Genomic DNA, 18,899 nt, shown 5'->3' with positions numbered 1-18,899 from the left:
TTCTGGCCTTGATAACATGCCAACCGGTCTGCAGCTGGTACTGGGGTAGGCCCAAGGCATCTGTGTCTAAGCTCTAGCCTGTGGACAGGGACCATTAGAATCTGCCCAGTGTCGGGTTTTACCAGCCAAGCGCTGAGTTCAAGGATGTAGTCCTGTGCTCATTGTGGTACCCTACTTCCTGGTGCCTGCAGACTTGCTCCTATCTCACCAAGGCTGGGAAATGTCACTAAAAGCAGTGGCTTGGCTTCCAGGCTCACGCTAAGCTGGGTTGCACACGAGTCTCCCAGCCACAGGGCTCTGTACTGTCATAGATGTGCACCAGGGCTGCCCAAGGCTGGGTATGATGCAGGCCGAGACATGAGTCTGTCCTACCAGAGTGTGGGTCTCCCTCTGATGCTGAGGCAGGCCTAGGGGTTGGATCTGGGAGTACTGGCCTGAGCCTCTAGGCGTTCTCTCTGGTCCTGGGTCTCACCACTGTGGAACCGGCACTGAGCTTCAAGGCAAGGCTCTGAGCTCACTTCCCTGCCTCACTCCCTTGTGGTTGAAATCTTACTTCTTGCTGTCTGCCCAGGGTTGGAGGAGGTGAGAGGAAGAGGTAGCCCTTGGCTGTCCAGCCTGCCGCTAAACTGATTCACAACTGAATTTCAGGCACCTGGCATTGTGATGTAATCATCACCTGGCATTGTGCATGCCAGGCCTAGGTGATGCAGCCAGTGAAACAGGCTGAAATGAGTCCATCCCACTAGGGAGCTGCTCTCTGCGTGCCACTGGGGCGAGTCTAAGGGCTGCACCCACAAGTGCTGGCCTAGGGACAGGGATCCTGAGCTTCAGCCTGGTGTTCAGTGTTACCAGCCTAGCACGGAGTTCGAAGACACCAGTCCTCTGGGTCCTTGCTGTATGCCCAGGTTAGTGGACGGCTGATACAGGTAGCCCCCGGTCTCCCACCTGGCACTCGTCTGAGTCCCAGCTGCGTGTCCTGTTCATCAGGCCCTGCAGGCCCACATAAGGCAGGGGGTGATGCACCCTGAAAGAAGCCTGTCTCACCAGGGTTCAGGTGTACCTGACGCTGGCAAAGACTGAGGGGCTGTGTGTGAGAGCACTGGTCTGTGAGGAGAGGCCTCCGGGCTTTACTGGGGCCACTTGGGCCCAGCTCTGAGCTCCAAGGCAAGGCCCGAGGGCTTCTTTGCCTGACCTACTCCATAGGAGCTGGAGTCTTGCTCTGCTGACTGCTGGAGGCAGTCCCTTAGCCGGCTGGCAGTCTTCAGCCTCAGTCTGCAGGTGGTCGCCTGGGGGAGGAGCTAGGGGCCCTGTCACTGGGTCTCACCACAGCAGGCCTGCTATTAGGTTGCAAATCGAAGTTCCATATGAACTTAGTATTGGGGTGATGTGGGAAAGTCTGTCCTGGTTGCTTAAAGCTGTGTTCTTTCCTTCCTTCCTTCCCTACCAGCCTTCTCCCTCCCTTCCTCCCTTCCTCCCTCCCTCCCTCCTTCCTTCCTTTCTATTTGACAGGCAGAGTTAGAAAGAGAGAGAAAGGTCTTCCTTCCGTTGGTTCACCCCCCAAATGGCCGCCACAGCCGGCGCTGCGCCAATCAGGAGCCAGGTGCTTCCTCCTGGTCTCCCATGCAGGTGCAGGGGCCCAAGCACTTGGGCCATCCTCCACTGCCTTCCCAGGCCACAGCAGAGGGCTAGACTGGAAGAGGAGCAACCGGGAGTAGAACCCGGTGCCCATATGGGATTCTGGCGCTGCAGGCAGAGGATTAACCAAGTGAGCCACAGAGCCGGCCCCTAAAGGTGTGTTTTCTACACTTGATCTTAGCCAAAATTCCGAGAAGCAGTAAAATGTGTGTTTCCTTATGACTACATGAAACCAAGCACTGCGGTCTCTTACCTGGCTTCTTTAGCTCTTGTAAAGGTGACTTAGTGTGTGAATAACTTCAAATTGGTGTCCTTGGGGGAGACAGTACCTGGAATGTTTCACTCACATACCATCTTGCTCTGCCTCCCAGTTTTCCTTCTTGGATTAACTTCTACTTTTATTCCATCATGATCATGAAACATACTTGGTATGATTTCATTCTTTTTCGATCCGTTTTAAACCGAGCCTTCTTATATGGTCTCATGTATTGTCTATCCTGCAGAATATTCCACGTGCCCTGAGGAAGAATGTACATGGAGCTGTTGGACAGTGTTTCCTAAATGTCTGTTAGGTATAGATGGTTTGTAGGGTTCAGTCCTCTATTTCTTCTTAATTTTCTGTCTAGATGTTCTACTCATCATTTAAAATGTTGTATTGATGTCTCCAACTGTTACTGTGGAAATGCTTGTGTTCCCCTTCAATTCTGTCAGCTTGTTCCTTTTATTTTGTGAGTAATACTAGTTTTCAAATAGTAATCAGTGTGGTGATAATAGCTAACAGCTTTTGAACACTTAGACTTTGCCAGGCACAATTCTACATACTTTGAAGGTAACTCATTCAGTCTTCACAAAATCCCAGTGAGGTAGAGTGTTGTTACCATGCATGTTTTCCAAATGAGGTACTCACAGTTAAGAGAAATAAAGCACCTTGTAGAAGATCACACAAGTGTGCGGTACATAGAACAAGAATTTGAGTCCAAATAGTTCATCTTCAAGCAGGGAATCTCTCTTTTTAAAGATCTATTTATTTGACAGGCAGAGTTACACACACACAGAGAGAGAGAGAGAGAGAGAGAGAGAGAGATATTTTTCTATCCACTGGGTTTGCTCCCCAAATGGCCACAATGGCCAGAGCTGGGCTGATCTGGAGCCAAGAGCTTCCTCCGGGTCTCCCAGGTGGGTGCAAGGGGCCAAGCACTTGGGCCATCTTCTACTGCTTTCTCAGGCCATTAGCAGGAAGGTGGATCAGAAGTGGAGCAGCCGGGACTTGAACTGGCTCCCATATGGGATGTCAGCACCAAAGGCCGATGCTCAACTTACTATGCCACAGCGCCAGTCCCCATAAATGGAATCTTTAACCATTAGTTCTCAAGGTCCTCCTCACTCTTATGACTAAAAACAAAAACAAAAAACCATAAAAACAACAAAAATCCACTGTCATAGGAATTTATATGGCATAAAAAATGCATTGGAGCTTGAAAAGAATTTCTACACAATAAGTGGACTTTGTTATTGATGGGATTCAAAGTGTTTGTTGATCTTTCCTAAGGAAGTAAGTATTTTTTTCTCTTAAATAACCACCTAGTGTGACCTCTGTCTTATATGTATGTTTCAAGTTTCTGCGTGCTGAAAGAACTAGAGACAGCAAGCACTGGCTTATGGGGACAACACATGGAAGGCTTTCTTATGCCTTGCCTCCGAACTTGACGGGTCAAAATGTGCTGGCTCCACCGCTGTCTTAGACATAAACCCTTCTCCTTACTATATGTCCTTGCATGAGTCTTCCAACTGCTAGAAATTGCAAACTGTAAATCACATGCATCCCTTTCGTAGGTTGCTTTCTCACCATGATGCCTGCAACCGTGGGTGGCTGGCTTGCATATATGAGGAAAGCTTCCGCTGCATCATTCGCACTTTGTATGGCGGCTCACCTATGTGAGTTCTTACATGACTGTCCAGCTGCTCACGATGGGCAAATAAATCCCTTCCCCTACTTGTGGCAGATAGCAATGCTGACCCCTTTATGAATACTCGGGTGCCTTCTCAAGCTGCTAGCTTCTACACACTTTCCCACATTATTCAGTATCTTGACCTTGGGATACTTCTGATCCAACTCTTCCCTGGAGTTCTCCAGCTCAGAGGTTGTTGACACTGGACAGTCTAGGCTCAGTGGTCGCTAAGTAGAGCTGCGTCGTGATTTCCCCACATTTCCGCTTTACTGTTCAGAGTTTGCACAGATATCTTGTGCTAGAAGTGTGTTTCTTGGCTGGCACCATGGCTCACTAGGCTAATCCTCCACCTGCGGCAACGGCACCCGGGGTTCTTGTCCTGGTCGCTCCTCTTCCTGTCCAGGTCTCTGCTGTGGCCCGGGAGTGCAGTGGCCACAAGTGCTTGGGCCCTGCACCCGTGTGGGAGACCAGGAGAAGCACCTGGCTCCTGGCTTCGGATCAGCGCGGTGCGCCGGCCGCAGCAGCCATTGGGGGGTGAACCACCGGAAAAGGAAGACCTTTCTCTCTGTCTCTCTCTCTGTCCACTCTGCCTGTCAAAAAAAAAAAAAAAAAAAAAAAAAGAAAGAAAGAAAAAAGAAAGAAAAAGAAAAAAGGTGTTTCTTGTGACATCAACTTGAGTTCTGAATTATTTCTTTGTGCAACTTGTTACAGGTATAGAGAATTTATTTGCATCTAGAAATAATTCAGTCTTTGTAAGCTCAATCTCTTAAACATCACTGGGATATTGCACTCCTACTCTGGCCTGTTTTCTGTTAAGTCTTTTCAACTTGAGCTAATGTCTTCCCTAAAAGCTCTTGTTGAGTTTTTGCCTGAACAAAATTGGCAATTCAATTATATTTTATCCATTCTTATATCAGGAGTTACTTAGAAGAGTTTTTTAATGTTTTCAGGTGGCTCAATTTGGCTTTGTAATTTTCAGATTTTAATGCCTTACCTGTAGAAAAATGTGGCCCATTTAACTGAGGGTCTTTTCTTTTTTTCTTTTTCTTTTTGAAAGGCTTGGTGGACATTTGAAAGAACATCCAGTTCCTCTAAGCTGTAAGTTTTATTATATGGAGATTTAACCAAGCTGATGATAATATTGCCTACTTTGTTTGATTTTGCATGTCAAAATCAGAGTTGTCTTTAAGGTTTACACAAAGACTTGGGAGAATTCTGATGTCTCCTTATTCTTTACCTTTGGAGATTTTTTTTTTTAGCCCTCCAAACCCTATGTTTCTTACACAGCCGTGCATCACTTAATCACAGGTTATATTTTTTAAAAAAATAATTATTTGAAAGGCAGAACAACATCGAGAGATCTTCCATCTACTGGTTTGCTCCATAAATGCCCACAACAGCCAGGGCTAGGCCAGGTAGGCCACGAACTCCACTCTGGTCTCCCATATGGGTGGCAGGGGTGCAAGTATTGGGTTATCATCCACTGCCTTCCCAGGCATATTAGCACGAAGCTACACTGGAAGTAGGGCAGCCAGGACTTGAATAAGCAATCTGACATGGAATACTGATGTCTGAGGCAATTGCTTAACCTGCTAAATCACAATGCTTGTACCATCACAGGATATATTCTGAGAAATGCATCATTAGGCAACTTCACCATTGTGTAGAAATCAGAGTGTAGTAACACTAACCTAGAGAATATAATATCAGTACATAATATTTTTATGGTAACAATGTGTATTGGTCTATGTATTTCCTATACTATTTGGTGGTGTTTTAAATTAAATAATGTATTCGAAAGGCAGAGCAGGAGAGATTCTGCAGAATTTGGTCTTTGTCAGAATGCTATTTTTCCACATTCACTGATTTGAAGTAATTTGAATGCCATGTGGCACGTTGTCCAAACCTTTTAATAGCTGACAAAAAGGAACATTTTCTTCTGTAGTCTGTTTTCTTTGTTGGAAATTACCTGATTACAAAGCGTCAGAAAGATTTGGAAGTTCACTGTTTGCTTTGCTTAGCGTTTGTTTTCAGCCACTTGGAGAGTAGGCAGCAGCAGGTGTAGTTTTAGGTATGTATTATGGAGGGTAGGGCTGAGCCAAGCATGTTTTTCTTTTGTGTTCCTTGGGGCAGCTGAAGTTAGTGCGTGTGACGTGGTTGACACTGGTTGCTTTCACCCTCAGTGCATCCTCATCTTCCTGTTATTTCTGACCACTGAGAGCACTCCTCCTTGTTCCCCAACCCTTAAAATTGTCATGTTTAAGAATCTGAAATCATAACCTAGGCATCAGAGTCCTCTTGCCAATTGTAACCATTTGACCCACTGTGAAAGTATATAGGGAATTCTCCCTCCTCTCTCCAACTGTCACCACCTTTCAAATGAGTATTTTTTTTTCAATCAAGCACACCCCAATCAGACTACTGTTTTCTTAGTGATTTAAAAGGAAGCACCATTGGCTGGAAGAAATGGCTTACAGGGACAGGGTCATCTAGGTATGTGTAACATCATTTGCAGGCCAAAGTTATGAACTTAAAAACTAGCCTGTGATAGGATTACTGAATTTTGAGTCCTGCGTGCAGTTGCCTTGGCAGGGCCAGACCAAATGATTTCATTTGGATATTCCCCACCTGCCAGTTCGTCAAGGGTCACAATTACCTAAAACTGCCTTAATCCCCAAAAGTAAGTGTATAAATCGAATCGATTAGATTAATTCCCTCTCTTTCCCCCCAAGGGGAGGTGAGACATCTCTCTCCACACTGCATTACTTAGTGTTGGGGTGATGTGGGAAATTCTTTCCTAATTGCTTAAAGGTGTTTTCTACACCTGATCTTAGCCAAAAGAACACAGCAACTAGAGATTTGTTCCCAAACCACAGCTCAAAACCCTAGGAGGCTAGGCTGCATCACTTGGCTTTGTATTTTTTAACACCGTCTATGAAAGGGTGGTCAAAAGCAAGAGGTAGGACTAGTAGGATGGTTTGACTGCCCTAAGAATCTAGACCCTGTGAAACAAAATCTCACCTATCACTACATATCCCATTAGCATCTTTAAAATCCCAAACATACACAATACATGGTCAATGTCCTAAATAAAGGCCAACAGGATTAAGTCAGGTGTGGGAGATGAACGCTGGGCATCTTGCACACAGCGATCTCCTGTATGGAAAACTGAGCTTCACCAGTACTCGGAGAACTCATATGGAGAGTGGGATACAGATAATGTAGTCCTCATAGATGTTTCTCTACCATGGTGAACCACTGTTGCAGCCAACTTTGAAGTAACTTGACATTTTTCAAAGTAAATTGCTTAAAAGGGATAACCAAGGAGGTGAGAAATCTGAGCAAGAAAAATTACTTGACATACTAAACTTTATTCTATGCGTTACTTAACTGTAGGATGTGGTCCAGGGTGACTAGTTGATGAGTTTGCCTATGCAAAAATGAGAGTAGGAACGTGAAAGAGCGTATCAAGGTTTATGAGATATAACCAATTTCAAATATTTTGTTTAGACCCTAATTTGCACAAACTTGTAAAAAAAATCAGACTTTCAGGGAAATACAACACTGGATGTGATATTAAGATGTTTGAGAATGCGAAGAGTTTGCAGTGTTCTTCAGAAGTGTGCAAATGAATTGATACAATGTCTGGGACACAGATGAAATAAAAATGCATATAAATCTAATTTTAGGAGCTGGGTAATGAGTAAATGAAGGGGGAGGTCTTTCTATAACTTTTCTGTACTTATGTTTGCAATTTTTCATATGGTACAAAATATATTGTAATTGAATTTAAATATGCTTAATTAGTGAAAAGGTTATCTATTAAAATAAATCTATGGTGACCTCTGTATAAGTTGGGAAAGTTTACTACAGACCCTGGTGAAACACATGTCAGTGCCTCTGGGGTCATTTGCCTTTGGAGAACTAGCCATAATTGACAAAGATTTTTGAAAAAATTATGCATTTTCTTTGAAAATGCCACATTGAAGTAGCATGAAAAATACAAGTTCCTAACATATTCTAAGTTTTACATGAAACCTGATTATACCTTTTCCAAATTTTCAGATAAGAGGAACATTAACTTAATTCTTACCCCAAATCTTAACATTACAGGCAGAGAAATGTTCTGAATGATTTGGTTTGTGAGACAGTATTTCTCAGTCCAGAAATAGAAGTGTTGGAACTAGAACTAGTTTGACAGTGCAGATTATTTTAACTACACAGAAAAGATGCAGAATGTAGTGCTTGCTTTTAGTTTATTAATTTATTTTGCAAGAATCTGATTTTCCGAATATGTACTGTTTGGAGGTATGATGCATGCATAGCCTTTTAAAATGCCTTTGTACAATTTCAACTCAAAATAACTTCATTCACAGCATACACAGAAATCTAAGAGACATGGTATTTACAAGATTTAATAAGTTTTTGCTGCTTTAATGAAGAAACTGATCAATTCTCTTACAGTAGGGAAAGAAACATGGACATTGGGTGTCATTATAAATAAAAACTCAGAATTGCTCAGTCTCAAAGCAACTTTTCATGGCCTTAGAAATTAAAATTGAGTCGTCATTCTATTAATCTCTGAATGCCCAAGCCATGCAAAATCTATTTGTATTAAATATTTGGGGATGCAAATAATACAGAAAAAAAAAGTCTGGTGACGGTGAAAACATCATCAGAATTAACTTTTACAACAGGAAAATACTGTTAATTCTTTCAAAAAGATACAGTAGTGGTGCAACACAGACAGTGCCCAATTTATTCTGATTTTTTTAATATAACATTTCAATTGTCATTTTTCTTTCTCTACAGATATACAAACACACACTGTAACATGGACTCATTCAAGGTCTAACAATGGTACAATGTTAAAATAATTCAATTTTTTAACTATTAAGGGACATCTTCACATTCCAGGATACATAGTTGATATTTTTAAAGGACAATTCTTCTATGCCTTATATTCTTTTCATTTATACTGTCAAAAAGACACGGCAATGACCTTTTAAAAGACTATATAGAATTCATTTGCCACAGAAAGTTGGATATGAACCCTAGATAACTGTGACAAAACAAAGACAAAATTTAAGGAAACATTGATTTTTTTTTAATAATGAAAAAGTACTAAAATTGAGACCAGCTCTTAAAAATTAAACTGCTTATCACACTTCCCGTATCTTTCAGGGAAATAAACAAATTAGCAACACTTTCCCACCATCATTAATCTGCTCTAAAACTACATTTTTTACAAAGCTTTTGTTTCTTTAAAACCCTGTCTCTACTGTCTCCCAAACAAGGTCAATATGAATTCAAAACATTTTACAATGCTTAGAGAGCCTCTGGTTCCTCAATCACTGCTTTAAACTTTTGAAGAACTCCTCCAAAATTTAAGGGGCAATCTACTTGTAAAAGAATGGCAAACATGCTTTTTAAAAACCCAGTTTACAAAACAGTGAGATAATGTAAAATGTATAGTCAGGTCTGTATGTCACCAAATACAACCAACTAGTCATCTTTTAAGAAAGCAAGCCTCTTCCAAGAAACAAGCAGCGCACCAACCCACCGGAAGAACACAGGCACCTCAACGGTGAGGCAGCCTCCCACTTGGATCCTCCACATGCCAACTGTCTGCACATGCCAACCTCTTTAGGAGATCTTTTTGAAAAGGCACCTTGAAAAGTTGAGAAAGTTACTCAAACTGGTCAGACAAGAAGCAGTCTATATATGGGCACAGTTCAACTGATCAAACTTGTCAGTGTCAAATCATTTTGCTTATTTTAAATCTGAACACAGCCCAGATAGGCGTACAAAATGTGTGCACAATTAGAAACTAACATGTACAAAACTGCCTTCATCTGATGCCTACAGCCCACCATCCAACACCTAGCAAACAGACGGTCTTCTCATATTTCCCGCAGGTGAAAGCAATGATTGACTAGCTGTATCACCAAAGGACTGAAACCATGCATCTACTGTATAACAGCTTATTAACCTGGATGCATTTTCATGCAATAGCTTTAAAGTCATCTACATGGTTTTAATAAAGCATCAGACTTTTCAGACACGCTACTTCCAATCTCAACTGACGACTGCCAAGTTAACTGCTGCCACTGGAGCATATCACTATGAATACTGGTAAACCTTTTAGCTAGAACACCACACAGTAGATATATCGTCCCCAAAACTGTTACTGAACACCAAGCGGGGGGGCGACCACCACGGAGACAAAACCATACAAAGGCAAAGGCATCTTACAGAGCAGTAGGACTGCTAGACTGCCGCTGGAGAAGGACGGAGACCAGGGTTACGAAGCCTTTCCAGAACGCTATTTTCAGGACCACGCGTTTAAACCCATCTGACTCATCACCATTATTTTCACAGTTTTGCCACAGTTGTATGAGAGATGTTTTATCAGTGTAATTACAGAACCACGCTGACTCTGGGAGACAAGTAGATAGACTTTAGGGAATCTTCCATACATGAAAAAATGTTTTCAAAGCTGTAGGCAGTGAGTGAAATTGTGATTTTGATAGAAAACAATGAGTTATGCCTTTGGTTTCATTATGCTATTAAGAGCAGCTTGTTCTTCCAGGTCTGCCAGAGATTATGGCTAAGCTAGAATACAACATCATCACAAGGGAGTGAGAGAGTGAATGTGTGTGTGTGTGTGTGGGGGGGATACCTGTTATTCCTAAGGCTATATTTAGCCTTAGGTAAAATCCTCTATGATGGGAAAAACCTATGAAGTTTATTGCTTCTTATATTTACCAAAATGAAGAGAGATTCCAAAATCCAATTATGAGCTAAGAAGGAAATTCGACAATGGCAGAGATCTTAATTAAATGTGCTATTATTAATTTTCCAGTGATGCACCTTAGTGAGTCACATGACTTTATATCTCTTCAGTTATCCACATCCAATGCACTCATTCATAAATAAGGAGTGCTTCACTACTACCTCAATGAACTTGACATGATGTCCGAATAGTTTATGACCAATTTAGAAGTTCCTTGTTTCTGACTGCACTGTATTCACCATGCCTTCTCTTGCTCCCCACATCATGCAGTGTACAACTTTATGATATTGGCCAACTGTAATTTCCCTCACATTGGTTTCTTAACATATGTGCAAATAAATCTTTATTGAACAGCTAACAGTTTTCAGCTAAATTAGGATTATGGCACAAAGTATTATCTGTGCTGTAAACATCATGAAGTCATCACAACATTGGAAGGAAGAAATAAAAAGGCCCTATGGACTGCAAACGTTTCTTAAGAACCACAGCGCAGCTCAAGGTTTCCAAATGGATTTTGGAATGGACTTGCATTTGGCATACATTCACTGTGCTATTGGCCAAGCGCAGTTTTTAAGAGTATCACTTATAAAATCATACTTTGTAAGGACTTGTTATTTCTAAAACCAGTGGCCTAATAAAAGCATGCAGTAACTTATAAAATGTATCTCTTATGTGGCATAATTAGGTCTTAGTTACCAGTGTTTGATATAGCTTGCTGGATCATCGTATAAGCCAAAGGGGTCTCACTACCTGATTGTACTTTCAAAGGGCATGATATGCCTAATTCCTGACTGCTACAAATCAAAAACGTGTTTGTGTACATGTGTGTGTTTGAAATTACCCCTGAAAAAAGCAGCAATGACAAATACCCTTATTATTCTGTGGAGAAAAAAAAAAAATCCTATTCTGGGTGCTTTTTCCTGCCCTTCTGTTCAGTAGGAAGCAACGGGAAGAAGCACAGGGAGCCTTGGTTTTCCCAAGAGCAGTGACCAGGTAAGTCTGCTCTTGGAATTCACAGTTTGTCTGCATAAACTGTAACATTACATACCATGATTTGAAGTTCTAGTTTAAAAAATAAGGGCCACTCAGCAGTAACTTTAGCAATGGATATCCCACCGAGGAGCTCTTGACTTCTCTGTGTACATTCGTTCAGGAGTGAATCCTTTGCCAGTTTCAAGTATCCCTTTCTGTCTCTCACTCTGCAATGAGTTAAGAAAGGAAAATAAAAAACCTCCCCTCTTTTCATTTTGTGAGCACAGAGGCCACAGTGCCATTCCTCCTCCCCCCGCAGCAATTGGAAACGCAATGGCCGGGCAGATGAATGGACTCCCCAAGTTTCCTCTCCTTCTGGTAGGTGCATAAAGCTTTCTTCTCAACCTGGTGCAGACTCCCGTGGATTCAAGTGTACCGTGGCATCTCGCACTGCTCGCAGCGATTTAGCGCCGGGTGGTTGAGGAAGGTGCAGCTGTCACAATTCCACGGAGCCCCTTCATAGTCTTCATCTCGGGGCTGTGGCCGAGGGCTTTGTCTGGAGCCAGGTAGATGCTCTGAGGAGAGAGTGTGGGAAAAATGTAATTTTTCCAAAATATAATCCAAACTGAAATGCAAATAACCACAAAAAGTAAGGGAAGTGGCTTCCTACTTAGTAAGCACATCGGGTGGAAATACAGAACTGAAAGTTTGATATATATCCTACTTTGTTCTAAGCAATTTGCTTTTGTGCTCTAAGATGGAGAAATCCAGAATAGACTGCCTTCCTTAGTTCATTACCCAAAGTGGACAGTTACGCTTTATTCCAGCGAAATGAAGGGGGGAAAAAGGCAATGTCCTCTAGCATGTTAAATTGTCTCCTCCGAAAGTTTTCCCCGACAACTTCAGCTCGCCCTTTTACCCTATGCATTCTATGTGAAACATGTCTAACTGTGCCTTCTTTCATGAGACCTTAAACTCCACAATATGCATGTGTTCATGCTAATGTTTCATGAGCGGCAGGGTTAGGTAGTAATACCAGTTTTCTCAGAATCTTACCAGAAGAGATTAAAGACTCTCAAGTTAGTTTTTCATAAAACTGAATGCATTCAATATAAAAGGCTCCTTCTTACTCCCAGATTCCTCTCTACCTTTCTGGCATTAGTCCTTCACGTTAAGTTTTTAAAATACCTGGCAACATCAAATGCTGGAAACTACGAGTATTAAAAAGCTTCAAAATTTATCTTATGTTCCTTTTAGGTCCTCATTCTCTCCAGCCTTGTGCTCAGCAGCTCTGCTCTTTGAATTAATTCATAAATCCTGTCTTTCAGGAATAATCCCTATTGAGAATGGGGCTGAGTGAATAGAAGGCTAAAGGTCTCCAAATGGAATTCACCCTGGGATCTGGGGCAAGGTCAGCAGGCTGGGACAATCCACCTATAAAACACCAGAAACCCCTACTATGAATTGGAAATGAGATTAACTTCTAAGGTGAGCAATCTTTCTAAACAGGTAACAAAGAAAACCCGAGACTGGGGAAGCTTTTGTCAGTTACTATTTTGGGTTAAGCGTATCTTCCACTGGAAACTAATTAGCTGACTTGTGGTTTATCAACTTTGTCTTTCACGACAAATGGCTGGTATGAACATTCCTCAAGAGGCAGAAGCTTACCCTATGGTATGGCAAGGCTCATCCTCACTTAGGAAGATGTAATCACTGAGTTCCTCAGCCTAGCCCCATGACTATAAACAGGGGATGGGCTTGTTTTTCTTTTTTCAACTGCCGCTCATAACTGCCATTATCACCAATCTTGTGCCTTTTGGCTCATGACTCCAAATCATGTACATTTAATATAGAGTTCATTTTAGTGTCTCATAAAGAGGAATAAAGAGCACACTGTTAAAGGCTTCTGTTAAGGAAAAATGTTACCATCCCATTTCCAGAAATGGTCCTCACTCATATAATAGTCCCTACCTTTTCAAAGAACAGTATGCCTGAAAATCCAACATTCACTGCTGTTGGTTTGTAATAGGTAGACTCTAACAACTCAATTTTATCCTCTTCTAGGAGAGATGATGTTTAATTTACTTCATTTTTACCTTCCATCTTTCCATGTTCATTCCAAATGCAGTCTTCAATTATAGGACATGGTGTAGTGTAAATGTTGAATGAAGATTTTCCCAACTGCTTTTTCTTAAAGACTATGTCAATAAGTAAAAAAACAAAACAAAACAAAAAAACCTCTCTTAACCTAACTAATCTGGCATACCTGGGGCTCTCAACTGTTTAGCACCATGTCAATTTAATTTGGAATAATAAATTACTCTGAAGCAATTCATCAAAAATATATTTGAAAGCCATCTTAATTAGAATGATACTGGTCCTGAAAAAAGGCCTTGCTCGATATTTCATCATCTAGAGAAATACTATTTAAAGAGAAGTACCTGAAACCAAAATGCATTTTAGATATCTGTTCTTGTTTGCTTTACAGGTGGGTAATCCCTCTTGTAGCATATTTACAAGGTTTAAATATTTCAGGCCTTGTGCTAATAAAAGGACATGCATACTTACACACAAGTAAGAACTGAATGCAGTTTGCCTTTAATATTTTAAATGAATCAATTACATTAGGCTAAGTTCCCATAAAAATTAAAAGCTTCACAAACATTACAAATAACTTGTCAGTTTAATCAGTATTTTTAAAAAGATTTATCTGAAAGGGACAGATTTTGCTAATATTAAGTAGAATAAAATTTTAAATGTTTTCTATATAAGTTTCACAGATAAATGAAACATTGATAGAAAAGTAGTTATTTTTCCAAAAAATGGGAACTATGACAATATAAAGGAGAGTTGTAATTATATGGAGTATAAGGCAGTTTCATGCTTCTTTTTGTTCTCAGGATGGGACTGTTCCACTTAGTTATATAATGCTATTTTCACATTAAGGGGATTTTAAGAAATACCAAGTAGAATATTGCACAAACTCAAACATATCTAGTATTTTTAGAAACTTTATTTCAACTGCATGTCAGGATAAAGTTCAAGAAACTCTATTTATTCAGCCTTGCTTTCTGTGTTCTACTTTATAGCTGATCTGTCCAATATGGTGACTACTGAGCACTTGAAATGTGGCCAGTCCAAACTGTGATGTACTCTAAAAATGTAATACCAAGTTTTGAGGACTTAAATATAAAATATCTCATTGATAATTTTATCAAGATTTCATATTGGAATGGTATTTTGCATATAATAGATAAAAAATAAAACATTAACTGTAATATATTTAATGTTTTAGTGTAGCTACTAGAACATTTTAAAATCTACCTGTGGCTTGTATTACACTCCCTGCAGACAGCATGGCCTAGAAACTCAGTATATAGACAAAATAATTTTTTAGAGCCCCCCAAAACCTGGTTTTACTTAAGAAAACTCTAGAGTCAATGTGTATCTTTGGACATTCTACACAAACTCTGGCCCCACAAATACAAACCCTCTGCAGCTGCTGCCTGGGTATCATGGACATCTGCCTGTACTTTGGAGGTCACACTAATTCTTCGAGCTTTTCTCTCAATTGTGCAGGGGTCCGAGGAGTCTGTGTAAGAAGAAGCAAAGCCAGTGAGCAGGGATCAAGCCATCCATTAACAAGAGCGAGCAGGCTCACAAGAGTTGTTCATGTACCCTACATGGCCGAGTGTGTGTATCCACTCTATTACTTCTTGGTCACCATGAGCTCTCTTGGGAAGGCAAGTACTATATTTCATACTGCTCTTAAAACCTATACAAAGCAGTAGCTCTTGTAGCTTTTGCCATCCTCTTCAAGACTAATAGTAATTGAAAAATCAAGACCAATTCAAAATAATATCATGAACAAATATGTGCTCCCCAATCATTCCATGAATTCCAATCGCCTACATGTGCCAAAGCCCAGCAGATGCTCTGCAACCTAGAAAAGAATGACTGGCATCCTGATTCTTTGCTAGAACACTGTTTATGTGAATTTACAGGTTATTAGTAAATGACCTTTTGTGTTAAGTAAGTATGAGAAATGGCAGACTTCCTATTTGCCCTTAAGAACCAAAGATCTTGTATTTTCTAATCAGTTCTGAGCCCCTATGCAGTTTCCTCTTTGGAAATCATTGCCCCATAATCCTAAGCATAGCGTGTCAGCACTTAATTAAACAATCCATTTATCAGGGTAAACGAAAGCAGAATGTCTCCTTAAGCTCCAAAGAGTAAGGTAAAGTTCTTTTTTGTCGATTTGTAAAACATTTTTACAGCATCACATACCTCATCTCTCTGACTCTTGCAACAACCCTGTAAGACACACAGGTAAATATTTGGACAGATGGCCTTCTGTAGTGTACAGGTCAGACAGGTCAGGTGGTCAAGATGACCTGGATCAGTACTCAGGTCATGAGACACCAAGGTCATTGCCCTTGCCACCTTATAGGTTACCAATGAGGAAGTGGGAAGACTGAGTCACCACAGGAGCTTACACACACTAAAATGCTTAACTACAAAGTCTAATCAGAAAAGATTTCTCTGTCTCCCTACTCCCAATCTCTCTAGTTATCACACTTACTATTCAGATAAACTGTATTCCACTTGGATTTTTTTGTATGCATCTGCAACAACTCCAAGACAGTCACTTGAACCTATACATCAATTCTACTAGTTATTTGCATTTTACTGGGCTTTTTTTCCTGGTTGTTAACTTGAGTGGTACTGCAAGCCAATGTGCACTAAACTAGATGTAACTTTTTAGGAAAAGCTGATTTAGTTAAAAAAAAAAACCCACAAAGAGAGAACCTGCAGATTGCCTAACAGAAAACAAATTTGACTTCATAGAGGAAACTGAATAGCTGTTATAAATCTGTGTCAAAATTCTACTGTTTGTAGGTTTGATTAGAAAAAGGTGAAAAAAATTTAAGAACTTAGTACAAAATATCATTTTATATTCTTATCACCAATATTTAACATTATATAATTAAAGCTTAACTAACTCTCTAAAATAGGAATTCACATACAGTGAAGATAACATTTTAGATAACATTCTAGTCTACGTTTTATTAGAACTATGGTATACTGAGTATAAACTGCTTGGGGGTAGGAGTTGGGTTTTTCATTTGGTGCATATTCAAGCACCTAATTTTAGGGGTTGGCTTACTATGCTGGCATCCAATATGAGCACTCGTTTGAGTCTCTGCTGCTCTGGCCCCAGTGCTTGGTACGAGAGACTTAGATGGAGTTCCTGGCTCATCTGAACCAGTTCCTGGCTGCTGCAGCAATTTGAGGAGTAAACCAGTGGACAGAAGATACCCTCCTCCCAACTCTGCCTTTCAAATAAATCCTTAAAAAAACTGATTATAATTGGAATCTCATCATAACCAACTCTATGGAACAATCACTATCAGCTTTAGCAAATTTTGTTTGCACTGAATGAGCTATGAGGGGTGGGCGTTTTGGCCTAGCAGTTAAGACAGTGCTTGGGATGCCCATGTGCCCTATCAGACAGAATGCCTGAGTCCAAGTCCCAGTTCTGTTCCACTTCCTGCTAATGCACACCCTGGGAGGCAGCAGGTGATAGCACAAGTAGCTGAGTGTCTGCAACCCAGCTAGGAGACTTGGAAAGAGTTCCTGGTTCTTGGTTTTAGCCTGCCAAGTCCTGGCTGTTGCAGGCATTTGTGGGAAGTAAACCAATGGGTAGCAGCTCCCTGTCTCTGTCTCCTTCTCAAATAAAAAGAAAACCACAACTTCGAATATACAGTTCCTGGCAGCAGATCCATCACCTTACTACAAGAAGTGTTCTCTTTATTTCTTTTAAATGGTCTTTTACATACTCCTTCATGAAGTGTCTGCTCAAATGTTTTGCCCTTAAATTGGGTTGTCTTTTCATTGTGCTGTAGTTCTTTACATAATCTGAACACCAGTCCTTTATCAGACACATATTTTGCTAGTTTGTGTCTTGCCTGTTAAATCATTTATTAAAAACGATTTATTTGTTTGAAAGGCAGCTCCTGCATGCATGTGCATGTGAATGTTATCTTGCATTCAGCTGCTCACCCCCCAAATAGCCACAATGGACAGCGCTGGGCCAAGGTGATGCCAAGAGCCAGGAACTCCATCTGGGTCTCCCACGTGGGTAGCAGGGGCTCAAGTACTTGGGCCACAATCTACTGCTTTCACAGATGCACCAGCAGGAAACTAGATCAGAAATAGAGCAGCTGGGACTTGAACCAGCACTACAATATGGGATGCTTGTGGTAGCTTAATCTGCTGTATCACAATGTTGGCCCCAGCCTTTTCAATTTTTAAAAAATAATTTATTTTCGGCACAGGCACTGCTAATGTCACCTGGGACAGCAGTGGAAGGTGGCCCTAGCCCTTGGGCCCCTGCACTGACGTGGGAGACCCAGAAGAGGCTCCTGGCTCTGGCCTGACCACTGCAGCCATTTGGGGAGTGAACCCATGGATGGGGAGATAACTATTTCTTTCTCTCTCTTTCTCTGTATCTCTGTGTTTTGAATAAATAATTATTTTTTTTTTACAAAAGATGCCACTATGTATGGATTTCCAAGTTTTCTTGCACCAAAATAAACATCTTTAATTCCATTTTCCACAAGCTTCTTTAAGTACCTTCATATTGCTTTCCATGTTCTGTCTAAAAATCTTTACACCTAACTTGCAAAGATATTGTTTTGTTCTGGAAGATTTATGGTTTAGCTTTTACACTTAAGTGTATGACCTAGCTCAAATGCTTGTATATGATGTGAGGCAGAGATCAAAATTTGCATTTTTTTCTCCATAGATATCTGGTTCCCCTAGCCCTGCTTGGTGAAGTTTCTGTCAAAACATCAACTGAGTGGGGTAAGTGAGTTGGCTACATCTTGGCTTTTTAACTGATGAGCCACGTCTTTATTCCTATGCCAGTATCATACTGTGATTATTATAGCTTTAAGTCCTAAGTATGGTTAGCCTAAGACTTCCAACTGTGCTCTTTTTAATAGATTATTTTGGATATATATATTATAAGTCTTCTGCATTTCCACATGAATTTCAGACTCAGATCATTAAAAACAAAAAGGGCTAGTGGAGTCATAATCGGCACTGCATCGTGTCTACATATTGATCTTGAAAATGCTGGCACCCTAACGATACTGAGCAGTCTATCAATCTGTTCACTTAAGTTTTCTTTGAAATTTTCTTGGCCATTTTTTGTAGTTCTCAATGTATGTATCTCCAGATAAATTTATTCCTAAGAGTTACATCTGGTTTGGTGGCACTGTAATTGGAATTATCTATTTAACTTAATTTTCCAATTGCTTCCTAATATATAAAAATATGATCTTGTATCCTAGACCTTAAGTTAATTTACAAATATTAATTCTACTAGCTGTTTTCCAGTATCCATAGGATCTTCTTTTTGCAAATTATGTCCTCTGTAGTATATAGCTTTATTTCTTATATTCCATTCTTTATTTTTCTTTGCCTATCTCACCACATGCACTTAGGATCTCCAGGTACAAACTTTACAATCTTAGTGGATT

General features: G+C 40.6%; 1 protein-coding gene across 5 annotated transcripts in view; it reads right to left on the bottom strand.

Annotated features, from left to right (window-relative positions):
• Positions 1-7,974: 7,974 nt before the first annotated feature.
• TAB3 (TGF-beta activated kinase 1 (MAP3K7) binding protein 3) overlaps positions 7,975-18,899 on the bottom strand; it is a 77,220-nt gene continuing 66,295 nt past the window's right edge. For 3 of the 5 annotated variants that reach the window (XM_062184577.1, XM_062184576.1, XM_062184578.1), the window contains 2 exons: positions 14,843-14,944; positions 7,975-11,927 (listed from right to left, as the gene is read on the bottom strand). In XM_062184577.1, coding sequence (XP_062040561.1) covers positions 11,779-11,927; positions 14,843-14,944 — 251 coding nt within the window. In that variant the 3' untranslated portion in view covers positions 7,975-11,778. Of the gene's footprint in view, positions 11,928-13,279; positions 13,551-14,842; positions 14,945-18,899 lie in introns of those variants that run through there. The other 2 variants (XM_062184579.1, XM_062184580.1) reach the window with 2 other exon arrangements.

The sequence above is a fragment of the Lepus europaeus genome, chromosome X (assembly GCF_033115175.1).
Source record: "Lepus europaeus isolate LE1 chromosome X, mLepTim1.pri, whole genome shotgun sequence".
Lineage (NCBI taxonomy): Eukaryota > Metazoa > Chordata > Mammalia > Lagomorpha > Leporidae > Lepus > Lepus europaeus.
The sequence above is the reverse complement of the archived record's forward strand: the minus strand, read 5'-3'. Positions and strand labels throughout refer to the sequence as shown.